Raw genomic sequence first — 19,196 nt, 5'->3', positions numbered from 1 at the left:
TATAGTATTTTATTATTTTACTTAAATTGGTTTAAGTATAATAAAAGCTAACCCCTCTTTCTTTAAAAAAAACTCAAGAAAACTTGTCTGACTGATCATAAATGACCCACAGTGTGTAAACAGTTAAGTTAGTCACTAAATTGGCAAGCGTATCCTTTTCAAACAAAAACCCTGTTGGTCAAACAATTAGAGGGAGAAGAGGGGAGCCATTAAACCCCTCCTCATCTGATCATAACAAGGCCATTCAGCCAGTTGTGTGTGTACTGGCTCGCTAAAGGAACAATTTATCTAATTCCACTCCCCCCATAGCCCTGCACATTCTTCCTCATCAGGTAATAATCCAGTTTCCTTGAGTGCCTTGATTAAACCTGCCCCAAACTCAGCCAGTGCATTCCCTATCCAATGACTTGCTGCATGAAAAGGTTTTTCCTCATGTCACCATTGCTCCTTTTGCCAATTACCATAAATCTGTGCCCTCTGGTTCTTGATCCTTCCGCCAATGGGAACAGTTTCTCCCTATCTACTCTGTCCAGACCCCTCATGATTTTGAATACCTCTATTAAATCTCCTCTCAACCTTCTCTTCCCCAAGGACAACAATCCCAATTTCTCCAATCTATCTACGTAACTGAATTTCCTCATCCCTGGAACCATTCTTGTGAATCTTTTCTGCACCCTCTCCAATAGCCTTCACCTCCTTCCTAAAGCGCGGTGCCCAGAATTGAACACAATACTCCAGTTGAGGCCTAATTAGTGTTTCCTACAAGTTTAACACATCTCAACCTGTCCTGCCACCTCCGCTGATAAAGGAAATATCCTGTATGCTTTCTTAACCACCTTATCTACGTGTCCTGCTATCTTCAGAGATTTGTGGAGATGTACTTCAAGGCCCCTCTGTTCTTCTATGCTTGTCACAGTATCCTACAATTTGTGTATTCCCTAGCCTTGTTGGACTCCTTTAATGAATTAGCTCGCATTCCTGGATTGAATTCCAATTGTCACTTTTTTGCTCAATGATACATTAATATCTTCCTGCCGTCTACAGCTTTCTTTCTTGCCATTGGCCACACGATTAATTTTCATATTATTTGCAAACTTCGATAGTGTCACTTACATTTAAGGTATCATATTCCCAAAAACAAGGGACTCAGTACCAAGTCCTGTGGGACCCTTCTGGAAACACCCTTCCAGTCACAAAAACACTTTGACCGTTACCCCTGGTTTCCTGCCACTGAGTCAATTTTGAATGCAACTTGCCAATACTATATATTTTTTTTAATTTATTTTCTGTCCACCTGCAACATTAGAAAGCTTGTAGACACTGAATGTGGAGAGGATGGAGTCAGGTTGTGATGCTCTTCAAGCCAAATACCATGCAAATGTTTCTCATTAAGTCTCACACAAGAATCATGGTTCCCTGGACCCCAGGGGGGGTGCCACAAAACAGCAATCGCCCATAAAGAATCACAGCCGTCCAGGTTAGAGGGAAGCAGGAAAATTAAATGAGAGAAGTTTCGATGTTGATGTACAATGAGTTCCATTTTTTCCTTAAACGTTGTGCTAATCAAGATGGATGGCAGTTGTACTGGATCTGGTGCCTTGCATGTTAAATATCATTCAGCACTTCCGTTAGACTGGCCTGAATTTCAGATGAGCACTTCCCACTGCATCAATGGGCATTCCCACATCTGGTTCAGCACCCAACCTTAGTTATGTCCTCTCTCATGTCCTCTCTCTGCAGCCAAATTGTGGCCAATGTTAACGCTGTGGATTTGAGTCCAAGTGGAATTGGATTTAATGGCACAAACTAATTTCTAAATTTTAAAAATTCATCCAAATAGTCTGGGATGTAATCCAGGTCTACAGGGTGAAAGGGCAATGTTCTAACTCAATGTGACATTCAGTTCCCTCAGGATAAGCGAATCTAGATTCCAGGTGAATGTGCGCACATCTGTTGTTGGGGCTGCTACTGAACCCCATCCACAGGCACTCCGAGCACTGTTCCACATAACTACATGTTTGCACGACAATCTTCTGGCTTTCCTTTCCAAAAATCAGCCGAGCCCAAGGATGAATCCATTTTTATTGGCAATTTTCCTCTATCCATTCCTAATGGCATCAGCATTATTTGCTGAGACACAGATTCTTCACAAATACCTCCAGTGGCTTGTTCAAGTAACAATGAATATATTTGATGACTATTATTGTGCAGTCGCAGTTGAACCAAAATTTGCCATTCAAATAGAGCATCAGAATCAAGTTTGTCCTGCCTAACCAAAAGACACTGAGGTTAACCGACATACTCCTACTCCGAGCTAAGGGCAGCTGTCGCAGCTGAGTTAAAAGATCAAGGACAGGATCTTCCAGCCACTCACTGGACTAACTCACTGCTTGAAGCTATTCTTACAAAGTTCAGCAGCTTGCAGAATGAAGGCTCATAAATGGAACCTTTATCTATTTAAAGCATTCAACTGCCCTGGTTATTTACAGATTTGTATCCTCATTACCTAACTGCTTGTAGAATGGCACTGAACACAACTTGGATCCAAAGGAATGAAAGATTTCAGCACAAAGCAGAACTACTCAAAAGGTTACTTAGTCCAGAGTCAAAACAGTTCTAATATGGTAGAATGCATTTTAAAAATGACAAAAGGCAGTTGGGAAAGTATAAAAAAGGAACAAACAGCACACTGCCCCCAAAACCAGGCCATTCATCTCACCATGATACACACTCACCATTCCACAACAGCAACAGAAGGTATGTGTACCAGTCGGATGTTGTCTATAGCCCATCTGAAGTCTACTTCAAGGCAAGGGCATGTTGTTTGAAACAAAGTGGGGAGCACAAGCTGAAACTGGATTATTATTGAAAAGAATTAAAACTGTTACCCATATAAGACAGGACTATTCATGGGTATTACTACATCCAGGATGTTCTATGTTTTCTTTTATTGTAGAGTATAATCACATAAGCTCATCTTACTGAGCAGATTCCTCGATTGCATTTGGACCTTTGAGGCAACCAATTTATTTTTAAATGAGTCTATGCTCGGTGTGGCTTAATGCATGAAGGCAAATTTGCAAAGTTCAACAATTTCCGTACATCTCGGTCAATTGAACATTTTGAACATAAGCTAAATAATGTTGAATTCGTGCCTAATTTTGAAATTTCCCATTCGGCAGATGCAAGTGTGAAGTACAGGAGTTAGAGACTATCCCGTGACGGAGTTAACACAAGGTTGAACTGTCCAATGACATCAGTTTCATTAAATATCCAATATAATAGAAACAATTAGCTAATGTGCGCCGGGTAAGTGGATTGAGACACTGGCTGTAGAGCTACGGTTAATCAACAAAAGTTGTCACAAAGACACCATATTCAAAGATGAGGAGCATTTATTTTTATGCAGCCAGTTGATCTGGAATACACTGCCTGAAAAGGGTGGTAGGAGCAGATTTAATATCAACTCTCAGAGAAAGGAAGTGGATAAATCCTGAAAGGGGAGAAAATCTGCCGGACTGTGGGGAAAGGTAGTTCTTTCAAAAAGCCGGGGCAGACATGATAGACCAAGTGGCTTCCTTCTCTTCTGTATCATCCTATGATTCTAATGTTGGTGAAGTTGCTTCATCTGTTGCTAATCAAGCTAACACATTATTTCCCAGTCATGTACTTTCTAATGGATTACCCAGTTAAAGAGAGTCCAGGAAATCTGCTAAACCTAACACAGCAGATGGCTGTCTAGACACCACACATGGGGAAAATGTACAGCCAGAACCAGAACCACACAATATAATGTTACTGCAAAGTAAAAAGCAACCTCAGCTTTTCTTCACCTTTTAAATCAAAAACCTTATTGAAACAGACCAGATCTTTATCTGCATGACTGTGAATTCTTGTTACGTGGTCTTCAGATCCGTCTACGCATGGGTTGAAGGCCACTTTACCTCCACAGTTAATGAGGGAACGAAAACATTAGAATCAGAGTAGCAAACTCTTCTTAGTAATTAAAAGTAAGCTCTGGCAGATCCCAGGGAAGGAAATCAAGACTGCAAAAGTCAACCTTTTGGTATTCAGGCAATGCTCCGAAAGTAAATTAAACGGATCCCTGCTTCCCTCCGAATGCTCATTACCCAACTTCCTTCTGAAGATCGATATCTCTCGCATATCCTTCATGCATCACCAACTATTCACAAGTGAATTCTCAGCAGTTCATACTTTTCCCCAATTTTGTTCTTTCTTGGGGGCCATTGCTTAACGCTAGTGTAAAGATCCACAGGTAGCAGTCACGCTACATTTGTGAAGCTGGATGGCGAGCGGGTGCTGGGTCATTCAAACACAACACCCCAAAGTATTTCAGAATTAGAGGGCAGAATCATCCCAGGTTTGCACTAAGTGCTGTAGCGGGCAGTGAAAAAGGACATTTTACCCGCCGGCCATGATGGCGGGTTTTCGCATCGTATTATCCCATTACCGGTGCGACCCACCTCATTAATAATGCATTGCTGGGAAACATGCCAGGTCGCTTGTGGTGGCCTCTTGATTCACCTCAGGCCTTCAGCAATCCATGGCTGTCAAAGGAGGAAACATGCTGTCCCCAAATTTAGCGGCGCCTACTGGACGCAGTGGAGGCCCGCCACGAAGTCCTCTACCCCCCCAACTCTGGGCGAAGACCAGCAAGGTGACAAATCCAGCGTGGGAGGTGGTGGCAGCAGTGGTCAGCGCCAACGCCCTGCAAAAGAGGACAGCCACCCAGTGACGAAAATGGATGAATGATCTCCATTCCGCTAGGGTAAGTCACTCTTCTCATCACTCTCCACTCTCACAAACTCTCAAACCCATTACTCTTCCACAGGGATCTCACTCACTGCCAGTTCAATAGACATCACCACTCACTCTCTCTCACACACCTTCATCTGCCCTGTGAATTGTATCCTCATCCTGTCCAGGGCACCACTCACCACCTACACATGTCAGACATTCTTATCAACTGGCCTGGCAGGCGTCCTGCTTACACTTTCTCCATCTCTATTTGTGCAAGGCAAGCTGGCACACAACAAAAGGGAGAGGTTACAGACTGGTTGGAGAAATGCCCGACATTAAGGTCCTCACAGACTTTGAAAATACAGTTGTCCAGTTGGCAACAATCTGGACGGTTCCTGTGCTGATGGGGAGGTCAGCAGTGCAACATCCATCAGACAACCATGCTAAGTCAGTTCCCCTGTTGCACAGTTCCAGGCCATGCACTAATTATCTCTTCTTGCTTTTGCAGGGACACCTGAGAAGCAGCCGAGGGGGTCCACAAGCCAGGTCCTTGGATGTTCGGTCATTAGTGCATTACATGGCTGCCCAAAACCCCACCCACCTCTGCCCACTCCACCTGACCAATTGGCAGCAGCTTCGCCCACTGGACTGCATGCTGTGCTCAGCTCAGGCATTCTTCTAACCCGCACTGCAGGGCTGCGCTGTTAGCTTGAACCAGAATAGGGGAGACTGGTCCAAAACTTAATGAAGACGTTGCAAGGGGCTGTGAGCGCCTCCACCAGTGACCGCTCCATGGCCAGCTTTCCCAAGAGACTGTACCAACTTGCCTAGTTGCCCAATTGTTCTGCAGCTTGTGCCCAAGGGGTGCAAAGTTCAGGAGCATTTAGTGGCACTTTCATGCCTCTGCATTGCTCAAGTGGGCAGATAAGCCAAATGGCCGACTCCAAGCATGTCAACGTAGCTGCATCTGAACTGTCTCAGTTGGGGAAGAATGCTCACTTTATACAAGGTTTCCCTAATGCGTGGCCGCTTCCCTCCCCCAATCCCGGCATGTGCCTGAGCACTACCATCAGACTGGGCTGCCTTCCCGCACCCCCCCACCGCCCCCCCCGACCCCCACCCGCAGTGCAGCTCTTGCCCCATCACCTGACCGTCAACCAGCCAGCCAGGAGAAAGGCGACTTGACTGTGCCCTCGCCTGAATGTGTAGCACCCCTTCCTTGAAGTTGAACGGGCGACCTTCACGCGCATTGCACAACGTTAGTGTGCACTCACTTCCGAGTTCCCCTCGAAGTTCAGCTCGCCAGGTGCACGCCCTTTAAATGCTGTTGTGAATCACGTCATTCTGAAGTCATGCCAACGTGCCAGGATGATCCAGCGTGGAGGGGTGATTCCGGCAAGCAGGGCTTATAACGGGACGCTAAAGTATTGAAATTAGGCTCCCAACATGCGACAGCGGGAAAGGCAGCCCACCACCGACAGGCAGAGCAGATAATCGCAAACTGGTTTCACAACGGTGCAAAACAGATTTCTGGCCTTCCCTCCATATTGTTCCCCACCCCGGCCGCCATGATGCCTGCCACCAATGGAGCGGAAAATTCCAGCCACAGAAATGGATGATTTTAACAAACTGTTCAAACAGCAACAACTCTTGGTGATGACTTCACTTAAAAAAAAATTTGAGGCGTGATTTGAGACTCTGTTCTTAAACAAGTGGTTCCATTAAGTGATCATACTTTAGAAAAATTCTCACCAATACTACAATAATCTAATAAGACCATAAGACATAGGAGCAGAAATTAGGCCTTTCGGCCCATCGAGTCTGCTCCGCCATTCAATCATGGCTGATAAGTTTCTCAACCCCATTTTCCTGCCTTCTCCCCGTAACCTTTGATCCCCTTACCAGTCAAGAACCTATCTATCTCGGTCTTAAATATACTCAATGACATGGCCTCCAAAGCCTTATGTGGCAATGAATTCCATAGATTCACCACTCTCTGGCTAAAGAAGTTTCTCCTCATCTCTGTTCTAAAAGGTCTTCCCTTTACTCTGAGGCTGTGCCCTCAGGTCCTAGTCTCTCCTACTAATGGAAACATCTTCCCCACGTCCACTCTATCCAGGCCTTTCAGTATTCTGTAAGTTTCAATCAGATCCCCCCTCATCCTTCTAAACTCCATCGAGTATAGACCCAGAGTCCTCAAACGTTCCTCATATGTTAAGCCTTTCATTCCTGGGATCATTCTCGTGAACCTCCTCTGGACCCTCTCCAGGGCCAGCACATCCTTCCTGAGATACGGGGCCCAAAATTGCTCACAATATTCTAAATGTGGTCTGACCAGAGCCTTATAAAGCCTCAGCAGCACATCCCTGCTTTTATATTCTAGTCCTCTCGAAATAAATGCCAACATTGCATTTGCCTTCCTAACTACCGACTCAACCTGCAAGTTAACCTTAAGAGAATCCTAGACTAGGACTCCCAAGTCCCTTTGCACTCCAGATTTCTGAATTCTCTCCCCATTTAGAAAATAGTCTATGCCTCTATTCTTCCTACCAAAGTGCATGACCTCACTTCCATCTGCCACTTCTTTGCCCATTCTCCTAACCTGTCCAAATCCTTCTGCAGCCTCCCCAATACTACCTGTCCCTCCACCTATCTTTGTATCATCTGCAAAAATAGCCAGGATGCCCTCAGTTCCTTCAGCTAGATCATTAATGTATAAAGTGAAAAGTTGTGGTCCCAACACTGACCCCTGCGGAATTCCACTAGTCAATAAAGCAATAAAGAGCTCAAAAGTTATTGATCTATCGAGGACCTGCTCTAGCATTTGAACCCACCTTGTGCCAGATTGACCCTGGAGTTGTTGCACATCACAAGAAACACAGAACTCCTAGTTCATCACTGCCCAATTAGCTTTACAAGCAAAATGCTTAAATCAAAAAGAAGATCCAGGACCCGACTCTGAGCAAAGAGTCCACCTAATGAGTCTAAACAGTTTATTTCCATACTCTGTGCATGTGGGGAGCCATTTTCCCTAAGTTACAAGTGAAAGTCAGAAAGTCAACTGGGGAATAAAGTGCCTTCCCCCCTTTTATTTTTCAATTTCAAACAGCCTCTTTTTTTAACGGATTAAAGAAAATACTTCAAGGGAAGAGGAGTGTGACAGAAGTCTCATTTCACAAGCTTCGATTGCACTCCAATCCTCCTTCGCAATGTCTACATGGATTTTGCAGATCTGTAAACGCCCACTAATCGTTCACCTTGCGTTTCTTCTGTAGTGCTTTGACAATGTTCAGTTTATTGGGCATGATGGAGCTGGCTTTCATAGTGACGTCATGTTCAATCTTATTCCTTATCGCAACTTCCAGATTCTTCAATTTCTATTGAACCACTTGAGGCTTTTTCGGAGCAATTATTCTCCCTCCCTCCCTGGGCCTCCTGCCTCCTCGGCTCTGCTTCGGAGGCTTCCTCCCCTGCAGCGCTGCCGCCAGTTTGAAACGGCCCTGCTCCATGGCTCTAAAGCCTGTTGCGCCTGGTATTCCCAGGCGGTCTCCCATCCAAGTACTAACCAGGCCTGAGTCTGCTTAGCTTCTGAAATCAGAGGAAATGGGCGTTTTCGGACTAGTACGCCTGTAGGTTTCTCCCCTTTTAATGCACACCAACCAGCATTGCTCACAAGTGCGGGAAGTGCACCTGATAAGGCTTCAGTCAGTCCAATACAATCCGTATTTGTCTCAGTTAACCAGAGTATCTTACCCAGGGCCCCCGGACCAGTGGAAGCTCTCAATGGTATTCCAGCCAAGTTAAATAAACCACGAGTTGCACATTTCATAAACCCTGATGAACTGCAGATATTTCAATCAAACAAATGTGTTAGCACACTAGATTGATTGCAGATAGGCCTCTGGCCATGATGAGATTTGTTACGGCTTCTTCAGTACAATAGGCCCATAAGGAACTGCGGTAACTATATCTTGTTTAACATTCTGCAAGATCACATGAACTGTATTTAGTCTATGACATTATAGCTGGTTACACAATTCATCTTTTGGCTTGCTTAAACACAATTCTCTTTTTAATAACATTCGCTTAACCCTCAAATCATCCTGGCCCCCAAGGACAGAACACCAGCCAGTCAATCTATTCAAGGCTACGAGCTTAAGGTGATGGTTTCTCTTCAGAAGGCAGAGTTAGACCGATTCTGAAATGCATTTAAAGGCAAATCAGTCAAAATGACTGCAATTGTTTAGAAACATGAAAATAAAAGGATTTTTTAAAACTGCAAACTCAACAGAAAAAAACTGCCATCGTTCCCCTACCTTTGGCCTATAGCTATCTCACGTGACACTAATCAATACTATTCCTAGTTATTACTTCCTAACTTGGTTAACTTGGTGTAATACTTTGCTTCACAAGAGACCGGAGTTTTAGCCAATCTCCTTCATTGAGTACAACCATGTCTCTCTAGAGCTACAGTTGTGGAAGCCATACCAAAAGATTACGATGAGGATCGAGTGTTCAAGATTCAGCCACAGTGGTGGGAGTTATGACTTCAGCATTTCGTTGGCTTTTAAAAAAAATTCTTAGGTTGTAACTGGCAAGGCAGCATTTATTTTCTACATCTAGTCACTCTTACTCATGCTGAGCTTTCTCCACCAGTAAGCGGGTCACCGCGGCAAGTTTCCCCCGGCCAGTCTGAGAGCGGGTCACCGCGGCGGGTTTCCCCCGGCCAGTCTGAGAGCGGGTCACCGCGGCGGGTTTCCCCCGGCCAGTCTGAGAGCGGGTCACCGCGGCGGGTTTCCCCCGGCCAGTCTGAGAGCGGGTCACCGCGGCGGGTTTCCCCCGGCCAGTCTGAGAGCGGGTCACCGCGGCGGGTTTCCCCCGGCCAGTCTGAGAGCGGGTCACCGCGGCGGGTTTCCCCCGGCCAGTCTGAGAGCGGGTCACCGCGGCGGGTTTCCCCCGGCCAGTCTGAGAGCGGGTCACCGCGGCGGGTTTCCCCCGGCCAGTCTGAGAGCGGGTCACCGCGGCGGGTTTCCCCCGGCCAGTCTGAGAGCGGGTCACCGCGGCGGGTTTCCCCCGGCCAGTCTGAGAGCGGGTCACCGCGGCGGGTTTCCCCCGGCCAGTCTGAGAGCGGGTCACCGCGGCGGGTTTCCCCCGGCCAGTCTGAGAGCGGGTCACCGCGGCGGGTTTCCCCCGGCCAGTCTGAGAGCGGGTCACCGCGGCGGGTTTCCCCCGGCCAGTCTGAGAGCGGGTCACCGCGGCGGGTTTCCCCGGCCAGCCTGAGAGCGGGTCACTGCGGCGGGTTTTCCGGCATGAGAGCGGGTCATCGCGGCGAGTTCTCTCCATCAGAGAGGTTATTCCACTCAGTAGGTATCATTTAGTAGCACAATTGAGAACTCCGTCCATCATTCCACCCTGCTGCATTGAAGTTGAAGTCATCACCAGCAGTCCCTCAGTGCTTTAGCCTTTCAATGCTATTAACAGAGATTTTCCAAGACCAGTTTCCTCTCCAAAGGCCCTGTCTGTCCTATTTAATCACCAAGAACTTTACACACAACGGGTGGGAGGATGAATTTTGCAGCATAATTGATTGGGCCTCTCCAACAATTAAAGAGGTTGGCACAGAGTTGCAAGTTTGATCCAGGTTTTGGCTGGGTCCTGGACAGCTGTTGGGTCGAACACCAACTGCCTTCATGTACTCTTTGCTCAATAGGAGACTTCCCTTCTAAACCAAGTGATAACCATACTGGCGATCAGAATTTCTGCAGGTCACAAAAGCACGTCATGATTTTCCAAGAATATTGATGCAATGGCAGAGTCAGTCTCAAGTTCACACACTTTTCAAAGATTGCTGCAGCTTGGTGGGCATATGCCAGAGATCTACAACTGCTTTCAATTGAAGCCTAAACACAGACAGAAAAATTGCAGTTTGCTAGCCCTAGAGTATCAATCAGGGTGAGAGGTTGATAGAGTGGCTGATAAACTACAGAACAAGGAAAGCAGTCCTGAAATCCTGAACAGTTCAGCCAAAAGGATCCAGGGCTTCGGTAGATGTGGAATGCAAATACTTCTCTCTATGAACTTCAGCATAGATCCTTCATCCAGAATCATGGTTTTCTGTATGTAGGCTATTGATATTCAGCTCTATCTACCTCTCTTGGTCTCTCTCTATCTCAAAGTTGTCTGATTGGTTGCCTGCCTGCTGTATTCTATCAGCAGAAATTTGCTCCAATTAAATACTGGGAAGACTGAAGCATTGTCTTCAGTCCCTATCACAAACTCTCTTCCCTGACCACCAACTCCATGGCAACTGTCTGAGGATGAATCAGACTGTTTGTGGCCTTGGTGTGATGTTCGACCCCCGAGATGAGCTTCCCAACACAACCACACCATCACTCAGACCACCTATTTCCACCTCTGTAACATCGCCTAACTCCCCACACACCACCCCCCACCCCAATCACCTCCCCTCCCCATTACACCTCCCCCCGCCTCAGCTTATCTGCTCCTTATGACTCATGTGATCAGGTGAGGTGAGAGTGACTGCCCTTGACGTCAAGGCAGCATTTGATCAAGTGTGTCATCAAGGAGCCCTAGCAAAACTGGAGTCAATGGGAATCAGGGGGAAAACACTGCTGGTTGGAGTCATACCTAGCACAAAGGAAGATGGTTGTGGCTGTTGGAGGTCAATCATCTCAGTCCCAGGACATCACTGCAGGAGTTCCTCAGGGTAGTGTCCTCTGCCCAACCATCTTCAGTTGCTTCATCAATGACCTTCCTTCCATCATAAAGTCAGAAGTGGGGATGCTCACTGATGATTGCAAAATGTTCAGCACCATTTCCAACTTCTCAGACACTGAAGTAGCCCATGTCCAAATGCAGCAAGACCTGGACAACACTCAGTTTCTGGGTAATAGGTGCCAAGCACCATTTGTGCCACACATGTGCTGGGCAATGACCATCTCCAAAAAGACAGAATCTAACCATCTACCCTTGACATTCAATGGCATTACCACTGCTGAATCTCTCATTAACAACATCCTGGGGGTTACCATTGACCAGGAACTGAACTGGACTAGCCATATAAATACTGTGGCTACAAGAGCAGGCCAGAGGCCAGGAATTGTGCAGCGAGTAGCGAGTCACTCCCTTTCTGAATCCCCAAAGCCTGTCCACCATCTACAAGGCGCAAGTCAGGAATGTGTTGGAATACTCCACTTGCCTCGTTGACTGCAGCTCCAACAAAACTCAAGCAGCTCAACACCATCCAAGGCAAAGCGGCCCGCTTGATTGGCACCTCATCCACAAACATTCGCTCCCTCTACCATCAATGCACAGTGGCAGCAGTGTACACCATCTACAAGATGCACTACAGGAAAGGCTCCGTAGACAGCAGCTTCCAAACCCACAACCATTGCCATCTAGAAGGACAAGGGCAGCAGATACATGGGGACACCACCAGCTGGTAGGTCCCCTCCAAGCCACTCACCATACTGACTTTGAAATATATTGTCGTTTCTTCACTGTTGCTGGGTCAAAATCCTGGAATTCCCTCCCTAACAGCACTATGGGTGTACCTACACCACATGGACTGCAGTGGTACAAGAAGGCAGCTCACCAGCACCTTCTCAAGGGCAATTAGGGATGGGCAATAAATGCTGGCCTAGCCAGCGACGCCCACATCCCATGAATGAATTTTAAAAATGCCTTTGTTACTTCTAGACTTGATTAATCCAATGTACTCCTGGCCTGCCTGCCATATTCCATCTTTCAGAAACTTGAGCATACTCAAAACTAACCCTGACTCACCAGCAAATCCCATTCATCCATCTTCCCTATTGAAGAATCCCACTCCGGCACCATGAAATAGGGTTGGTATTCTTGAGTATGTTAATGGCAAGTCTTTAATAACAACTCAACTATATTCATATTTACAGTAGAGGGTACAGGAGTTGACTCCAGTCTAGGTCTTTACCTAACTCTGTCCATCTCTAGGCTGACCATAGCTCTGGGTCATGTGTCTTCTTACATCACTGTGTGGGCGGTACTGTACTCAGACCCACATTAACCCTAAATGTACCAGGACCAACTACTACACCTATGCTCATTGATTTACTTTGGCTCCCAGTCAAGCAATACCTTGATTTTAAAATTCTTATCCTGGTTTTCAAATCACTTGATGGCTTCGCCCCTCTGTCTCTCTAATACTGTTCAGGCCTACAATCCCTGCTAGGTCTCTGCAATTCTGGCCGCTTGAGCAGTCCCATTTTAATCACACCACTACTGGTGGCTGTGCCTTCAGCTGCCAATGCCCTCAGCTCTAGAAATCCCTTCCTACATCTCTCTGCCTCCCCTTCTACCTTTATGGTGCTCCTTTAAATGTGTCTCTTTGGCCAAACTTCTGATCATTTGATGTAATACTTCTTTGGTATCAAACTGTGTTCCATTAAAGGTGCTTGGTGGTGGTGGTGGCAGCACTGCTGCTGCTACTACTAAAACAACAACTTGCATTTATATAGCATGTTAAGGTTGTAGAACATCTCAAGATGCTTCGCAGCAGCACAATTAGACCAAATAAAATGACTGCAAGCCAAGGAAAGGGACATTAGGGCAAGTGAATAAAAACTATTAAAATGATGTAGGTTCTAAGAGTGCATTAAAAAGGAGGGGGGGCAGGGGAAGAGGTCTTGAGGAGAGACTTCCAAAGCTCCAGCCTCAGACAGCTGCCAACAGCTCTCAAAAGGGTTGATGTTCTGGAGAAGGGTAGTTCCTGTTTGCATACACAAAGTCACTTTGAAAGCAAAAGATCAATTTAATGCTCAGTACAAAATGGAAAGAATTCAAGAAGTACGTGGCAGCACAATGTCAGATGAAATTTATTGCAGACTGTACTCAATAGGAGGAGGAGGAGGAGAAATGGACAGTACACTTACTCCATGAATGGTGTTGAAATAAACTAAGAATGAACAAGGCCTTGCTATCTGAGTGGACTTGGTGCTAAACATAGTCAACCAGAACAGAGCAGCAATTCATTGTCAATGGAGTAGTGAACTACATAGCAATAAACAAGTCCAAGGGAAGAACAATCATGCTGTACAGTGCTCTGGTCAGACTGCATCTCAATTATTATATTGCATAGTGATAAACTTGGGAGACATTTTAAATGCTGGGGGCAGTGAAAAACCATGAAGCTAATAATTCCCGGTGTGAAATGTCTGAGCTTATAGAGAAGGTGCGGGGAACGCAGCCTTTCAACCTAATAACCAGGCATTGGAGAGGTGATTTTAAAAAGGTGTATAAGATGGTTTAGGAACAGTAAAAGATAAATCTGAAATTCTACTTTAAATTAAATGACAAAACGACATGGATGCAAACTGCCCCTCGATCGGAGGAAGAACAGGTAAAACACAACAGTAAGAAACAAAAAGAATTTTGCACCAGATAATCTGGTTTTAGTGAGGTTGGGTGTGGGATAAATGCTGGTCAGGACATGGAAAAGCTTCACTGCTCTTCACCCAATATCATCAGGGGAGGCTTTCCACCCACCCGGGAGGTTTAACAATTTAAACTGGCTCAACATCCAGGGCACCAGGACACAGTGAGGTAGGATTGGGTGAGCTTCTGGAAACATTCGAAAACTAAAGACAACAATCTCAATATTAATTCACAGAGAGCCAGTGGAGTTTGAAAAGAACAGGACCAATGCAAGTTCAGGACATTTGTGTGTAAGCTGGAGTGTTCGGAGTAAATTGCAGTTTGGGACAAGTAGCAGAGGGGCAGAGATAGAGAGAGCATTGGAGGTGACAAAAACATAAATCAGGGTTTCAGCAACATGGGGGCAGGGGCTGGGGCACATAGATGGGCAATATTTCTGAGGTGAAAGGATAGTAGTGGTCCACATGTGGACAAAAACAGTGTTTCAAAGTTCTGAACCTTGGATTGAGAATGACATGGCACCTAAGAGGCTTGAGGTCACAGCAAATCCAGGGAAAGAAATGAGAATGCAGTTCATGCTTGGTAGAATTCAGTCCTCACACCCCATGTACTTTGGTCATTATCACAAGGTAACTGTTACATGCCATGCCCTGTAATAGAATAAAACTCACTATCCAGCATCCACATTTTTGAATAGGGATGGGACAATTGTATTCGGAGGACTTAGCTTATAATGTCATCAGCAGCTCTTCAGAGCGCAGGGGTTGGCTGGTCTGCCAAATACCTCTTGTAATTCAGGTTTAACAAATGAGTATGTATAAAAACAAATCATCAGCAAGCGGTTTTGAATTTCAGCAATATAGTTTAACTACATACCTTGCATGTAGCCTTCAAGTCTGCGAATCAGCTCATATGACCTGCATCTATCTAGGAGGGTCCTGATTGCAGGCAGTGGGTCCAGAATGATGGTCTCTGGATGTGCGTCAATATAATCCTGAGAAAAAAAAACTTATACTTTGGCATTTTTTCCCTCAGGGTATTTTCCTACCTTCACGTCATCAAATATAGATTTCTGCCACCCCACCACCACACCAAGCTGTTTTGTTTCTTTGTTGGCTACTTTCCTCAACTCCTCCTCTGCTGAATGTCTCAAGGAGTGATTCTGAAGGTGGCCCTGTCGTAGCAAGGCCGCATCATTAACGTTCGCCTAGCGAGCGACTGTTGGCAGGCCACTGCCAATATCACAGCCAACCTTGCTTGATCTGCACTAAAGATAAGATCACTTAAAGCTAATGTTCCTCTCCTTACCCTCAGGGCAACAGAGGCCGGTTGCAGCAGCTCTACTATTGCCCCAACTCAGGTTAGTTAACTCGGCCTGGATTGGTGTCAAATCTGGGACCTCTAGTCTATGGTTCAGCGAGACCAGATGATACATCAAGCAGCTCAGGTCCCTGAGGCTCAAGATAGTGTTTCTAAAACTCAATCTTCAAGCTTGCAGGAGGGGAGAAAAGCACAAAACCCAATTACCTAGGTCAGACGAATGGAATGCATTATAAGAGAGACCAGGGTGGGAGCAGATGGAGGACCAGGGTGATCCTCAGAAACCAAAGGGGTGAGGAAGAAAGGAGATTTGGAGCTCAGTGGGAATGGGCAGGTAGCAAATGGAATGCAGAGGTAGAGGGGCTTCAGGGAGGTGATCAGGAGAATGGAGAAGCTGGACAGGATTAGTACTACATTATGGGCAAGAATGGTGACACAGGACAAAGCATATTGTTCCAGCCATTCCCGCTGCCTCATGATGCTACTAGGATAAACCTACACCGAGGAAGTCCAGGAACAACTAGGATAGAAGAAACCACAGGTCAGAAACATTACACCTGCAGGAAATTAGCTCCAACCTAGTTAGGGAGGAGCAAGTCACTAGAAATTTGGACTGGGAGCAGCACTCACCATGAAAGCGGCTTGATTGATTTTCTGTTCCTTTAAATTAATGGGCAGATAAACTGGTGGGCTGTGTTAGGGTAGTAGCCCACTTGATTTTTTTTGGCCTGGCTATCCCCAGGCAATGAAACATGAAAACCTGTTCTCCAGAGTTCAATAGAGAAAAAAATGAGTGGAATAGGAGCCTGTGCAAACACTCGATTTCAATAAAGTGAGGACCGGAGGGAGAGGGAGACCACACACAGCAGTATTTTGGGAGCTTAGGAGAAAGAGAGAGGAAAAACAACACCAGAATTAAATAAAATCAGCACACTTCTTATTCAGGATATCATGCCATGACTTTGGAAGAAATTAAAAGTTCAATGTGTCAAATGCATCAGTGAAGCAGGGGAAAAAAAAAATCGATAGCAATAAATCAGTGATGTTCATGTTAAAATTCAATAAACAACACAGCATACAAGGTTTATTTGTTTTGTAAAATGTGGGTCAGAGCCAGAGATTTATTGCATGACTGAAGAGACATGGTGATTCGGCAAAGTGATTAAAGAAAAAATTAAGACCCTGAAGAACAGTGTTGAACTGGATCTCCTAGTTCCCATTAAGGGGTAGGGAGGCGGGAGAGGGAAGGAGTTACTGGTGAGACAAGCTTGAAAGAATGTATAACAAAGGAGATCATTGTGAACGGTTTAAAATGGTACCAGGTCTAACCCAAATAGTGATAATGCACTGCAGACTCTGGGTTACCAATTCATCCCTGAATTAGCTGCTTAAGCGGATCAGGAGAAATACAGGCCATAAAAATGGCAGCTTCTGAAAGCTGCCTGCTGCTACAGTGGAGTACATATAACTCACTTGCGTGATTGTGTGAAGAGGACTGTAAACATAAGACACTCATTCAGAGAAGATCAAGTCAATCCTGGCCATTATTGTACAGCTCCTGCAGGCCAGTTCCAGAGGACATTTGTTGAACTGACCAGGAATGAGGCCAAAAGCAGCAACAGGGCTCCTCTCAAATGTGTCAACAGTGCTACAGAGGCTAAGATGATCTTCAGTTCAGAGTAGCTGACCTTGGCTGGTGGAGCACTAGGGTTACTATTGTTCTCTGTGCTTTGGGTTGGCTCCTGATTGATATCCGGCAACCTGTGTTGGAACTGCTCTGCTGAACATCAGGCAAGGATGGCTTGGCTGTGACATTTTTCACGGCTAATGGCCTCTGTCAAGGCTCACCACACGAATAATGGCTAGCTGGACAAGCATTGGAGGGGGATTGACGTCCATGAAATCGTATCCAACTTATGAATCATGTTCAACTCTAGAGGCGGGAATGCGGGAGGCAGTCGAGCACATTGCGTCATGCCAACGAGTAATAAAGATAAGTGAGGGAAAGAAACCGTGGTTAAATCCAATTAATTCACGATCATTTGTTCTTCTAACATTGAGCATGGAAATTAGTTATTCAAAGGGGTATCAAATTTCATGAAGAGTATTATTTTATTAGTTTGATGCGCTAAAATAGAAAACGAATCCAGCTGTGCTTTGCTTATAAAACTACAATCCTGTTTTGACCTAGACCTTTAAATGCTTTCTGCTCAAATGTAACTTTTTGCCAATTTTTTGTCCATTTTACAGTGAAGGAGTACCACAAATAGCAAATGGACTGTACTCCCACAGGCCATGCCACTCTGTATTGTGAACGACTCAACCTCCAGAGGCACACATTTCCACAGATGTCACCAGCTGCTGTTGCCCTCACTTAAAGCTATAGCTGCAAGGCCAGATTTCCTCCCTTTCAGTTATGATCAATGTTCCCTTCCATTCTTTGAGTGTGCAGGCAATTTCTTTAACTGTGTGGACCCTTTAAATTACCACACATGCATGGTACACAGTAATTCAAAGTGGCCAAATTGTGCATGGACACTCAGCTTAGTGAGAGAACATTGGCTATGAGAATTGTAGGCCTCAACATGGAGTGGTAACAACAGCAAAAGTAAACAGTAGCAAACAGCACATTATATCACACAGCTTCCATTTAAGCACCTCTCCCTCAAACACTTGAGAATATACAAGTGCTTCTATTTGCCTTTCCATTGAAGTATCATGTTCCTGAGTGTACATGTCATCAATCATAAAGGACAAGAGGCTATCAGTGGCTTCCATTTTGGATTGAGGCTAGGGCCAAACACTGGTAAAATAAAACCTTTTAGGAATACATTTAATGACTCCCAGGCTCCAATCAACCCATTCCCATCTCCCACCCCACTACCACCAACCACCACCCCTCCCCCCCACCGCCTATCCCACCCATCAATCACTCAACAAGCCCATGATTGGTGAGTGCCAGCTTCTCACACCATTGGAAGGTGAAAAGACACTTCAGTTATCCAATTGGATGATTTTTGACAGTGGCTCAAACAGTCTTTCCTCTCATCTCCAATATTGTTTTATAACTGATAAACACAAATGTTCTAAAGAAAAAAGGAACACATTTTCTTTGGTGCTTCAATGTCATCTCCAGGGTATCCAGGAGATTTGTTTTCTATTTCTGGAAACTCCAGGCCAATCCCGGAAGGTTGACAACCCTAATGGGGGCAGAGATGAACCCCACCCCACCCCACTCCCCCTTACAGGCTGTGTTGGTGTCTCATGGGGGCTGCGATGGTGTCCTCACCTGAAACCTCTGAACCAGTTCCTGGGACTGTGCATCATTTTGGTCCGCCTCCAGAATTACATCGGTCAGTTTGTGGATTATAACATCAAGTGGTCCCTGCTCCTCGATGGGTTTTTCCAGATCCAGCTGCAAAAAAAAAGACGGAATGAAAAGTTTTCTTTTTGTTCAAAAATTTGGCTTCTCTCCTAGTGACTTGGATGAAGGGACCAAATGTAAGGCTGCTAAATTTGCTGGCGACATTAAGATAAGTAGGAGGGTAAATTGTGGAGGACGTAAGGAGTCTGCAAAGTGATATACATAGGTTAAGTGAATGGGCAAAAATTTGGCAGATGGAGTACAATGTGGGAAAATGTGAACTTGTCCACTTTTGTGGGAAGAATAAATAAGCAATATA

General features: G+C 45.5%; 1 protein-coding gene across 4 annotated transcripts in view; it reads right to left on the bottom strand.

Annotated features, from left to right (window-relative positions):
- The window catches only part of itpk1a (inositol-tetrakisphosphate 1-kinase a), a 208,558-nt gene that overhangs the window by 56,408 nt on the left and 132,954 nt on the right, over window positions 1-19,196 (bottom strand). For all 4 annotated transcript variants that reach the window (XM_078562187.1, XM_078562189.1, XM_078562188.1 and 1 more), the window contains 2 exons: window positions 18,803-18,928; window positions 15,070-15,187 (listed from right to left, as the gene is read on the bottom strand). In XM_078562187.1, the coding sequence (XP_078418313.1) occupies window positions 15,070-15,187; window positions 18,803-18,928 (244 nt within the window). The remainder of the gene's footprint in view (window positions 1-15,069; window positions 15,188-18,802; window positions 18,929-19,196) is intronic.

This window comes from Cetorhinus maximus, chromosome 18, assembly GCF_964194155.1.
Source record: "Cetorhinus maximus chromosome 18, sCetMax3.hap1.1, whole genome shotgun sequence".
NCBI lineage: Eukaryota > Metazoa > Chordata > Chondrichthyes > Lamniformes > Cetorhinidae > Cetorhinus > Cetorhinus maximus.
This window is presented reverse-complemented; position numbering and strand designations above follow the sequence as displayed.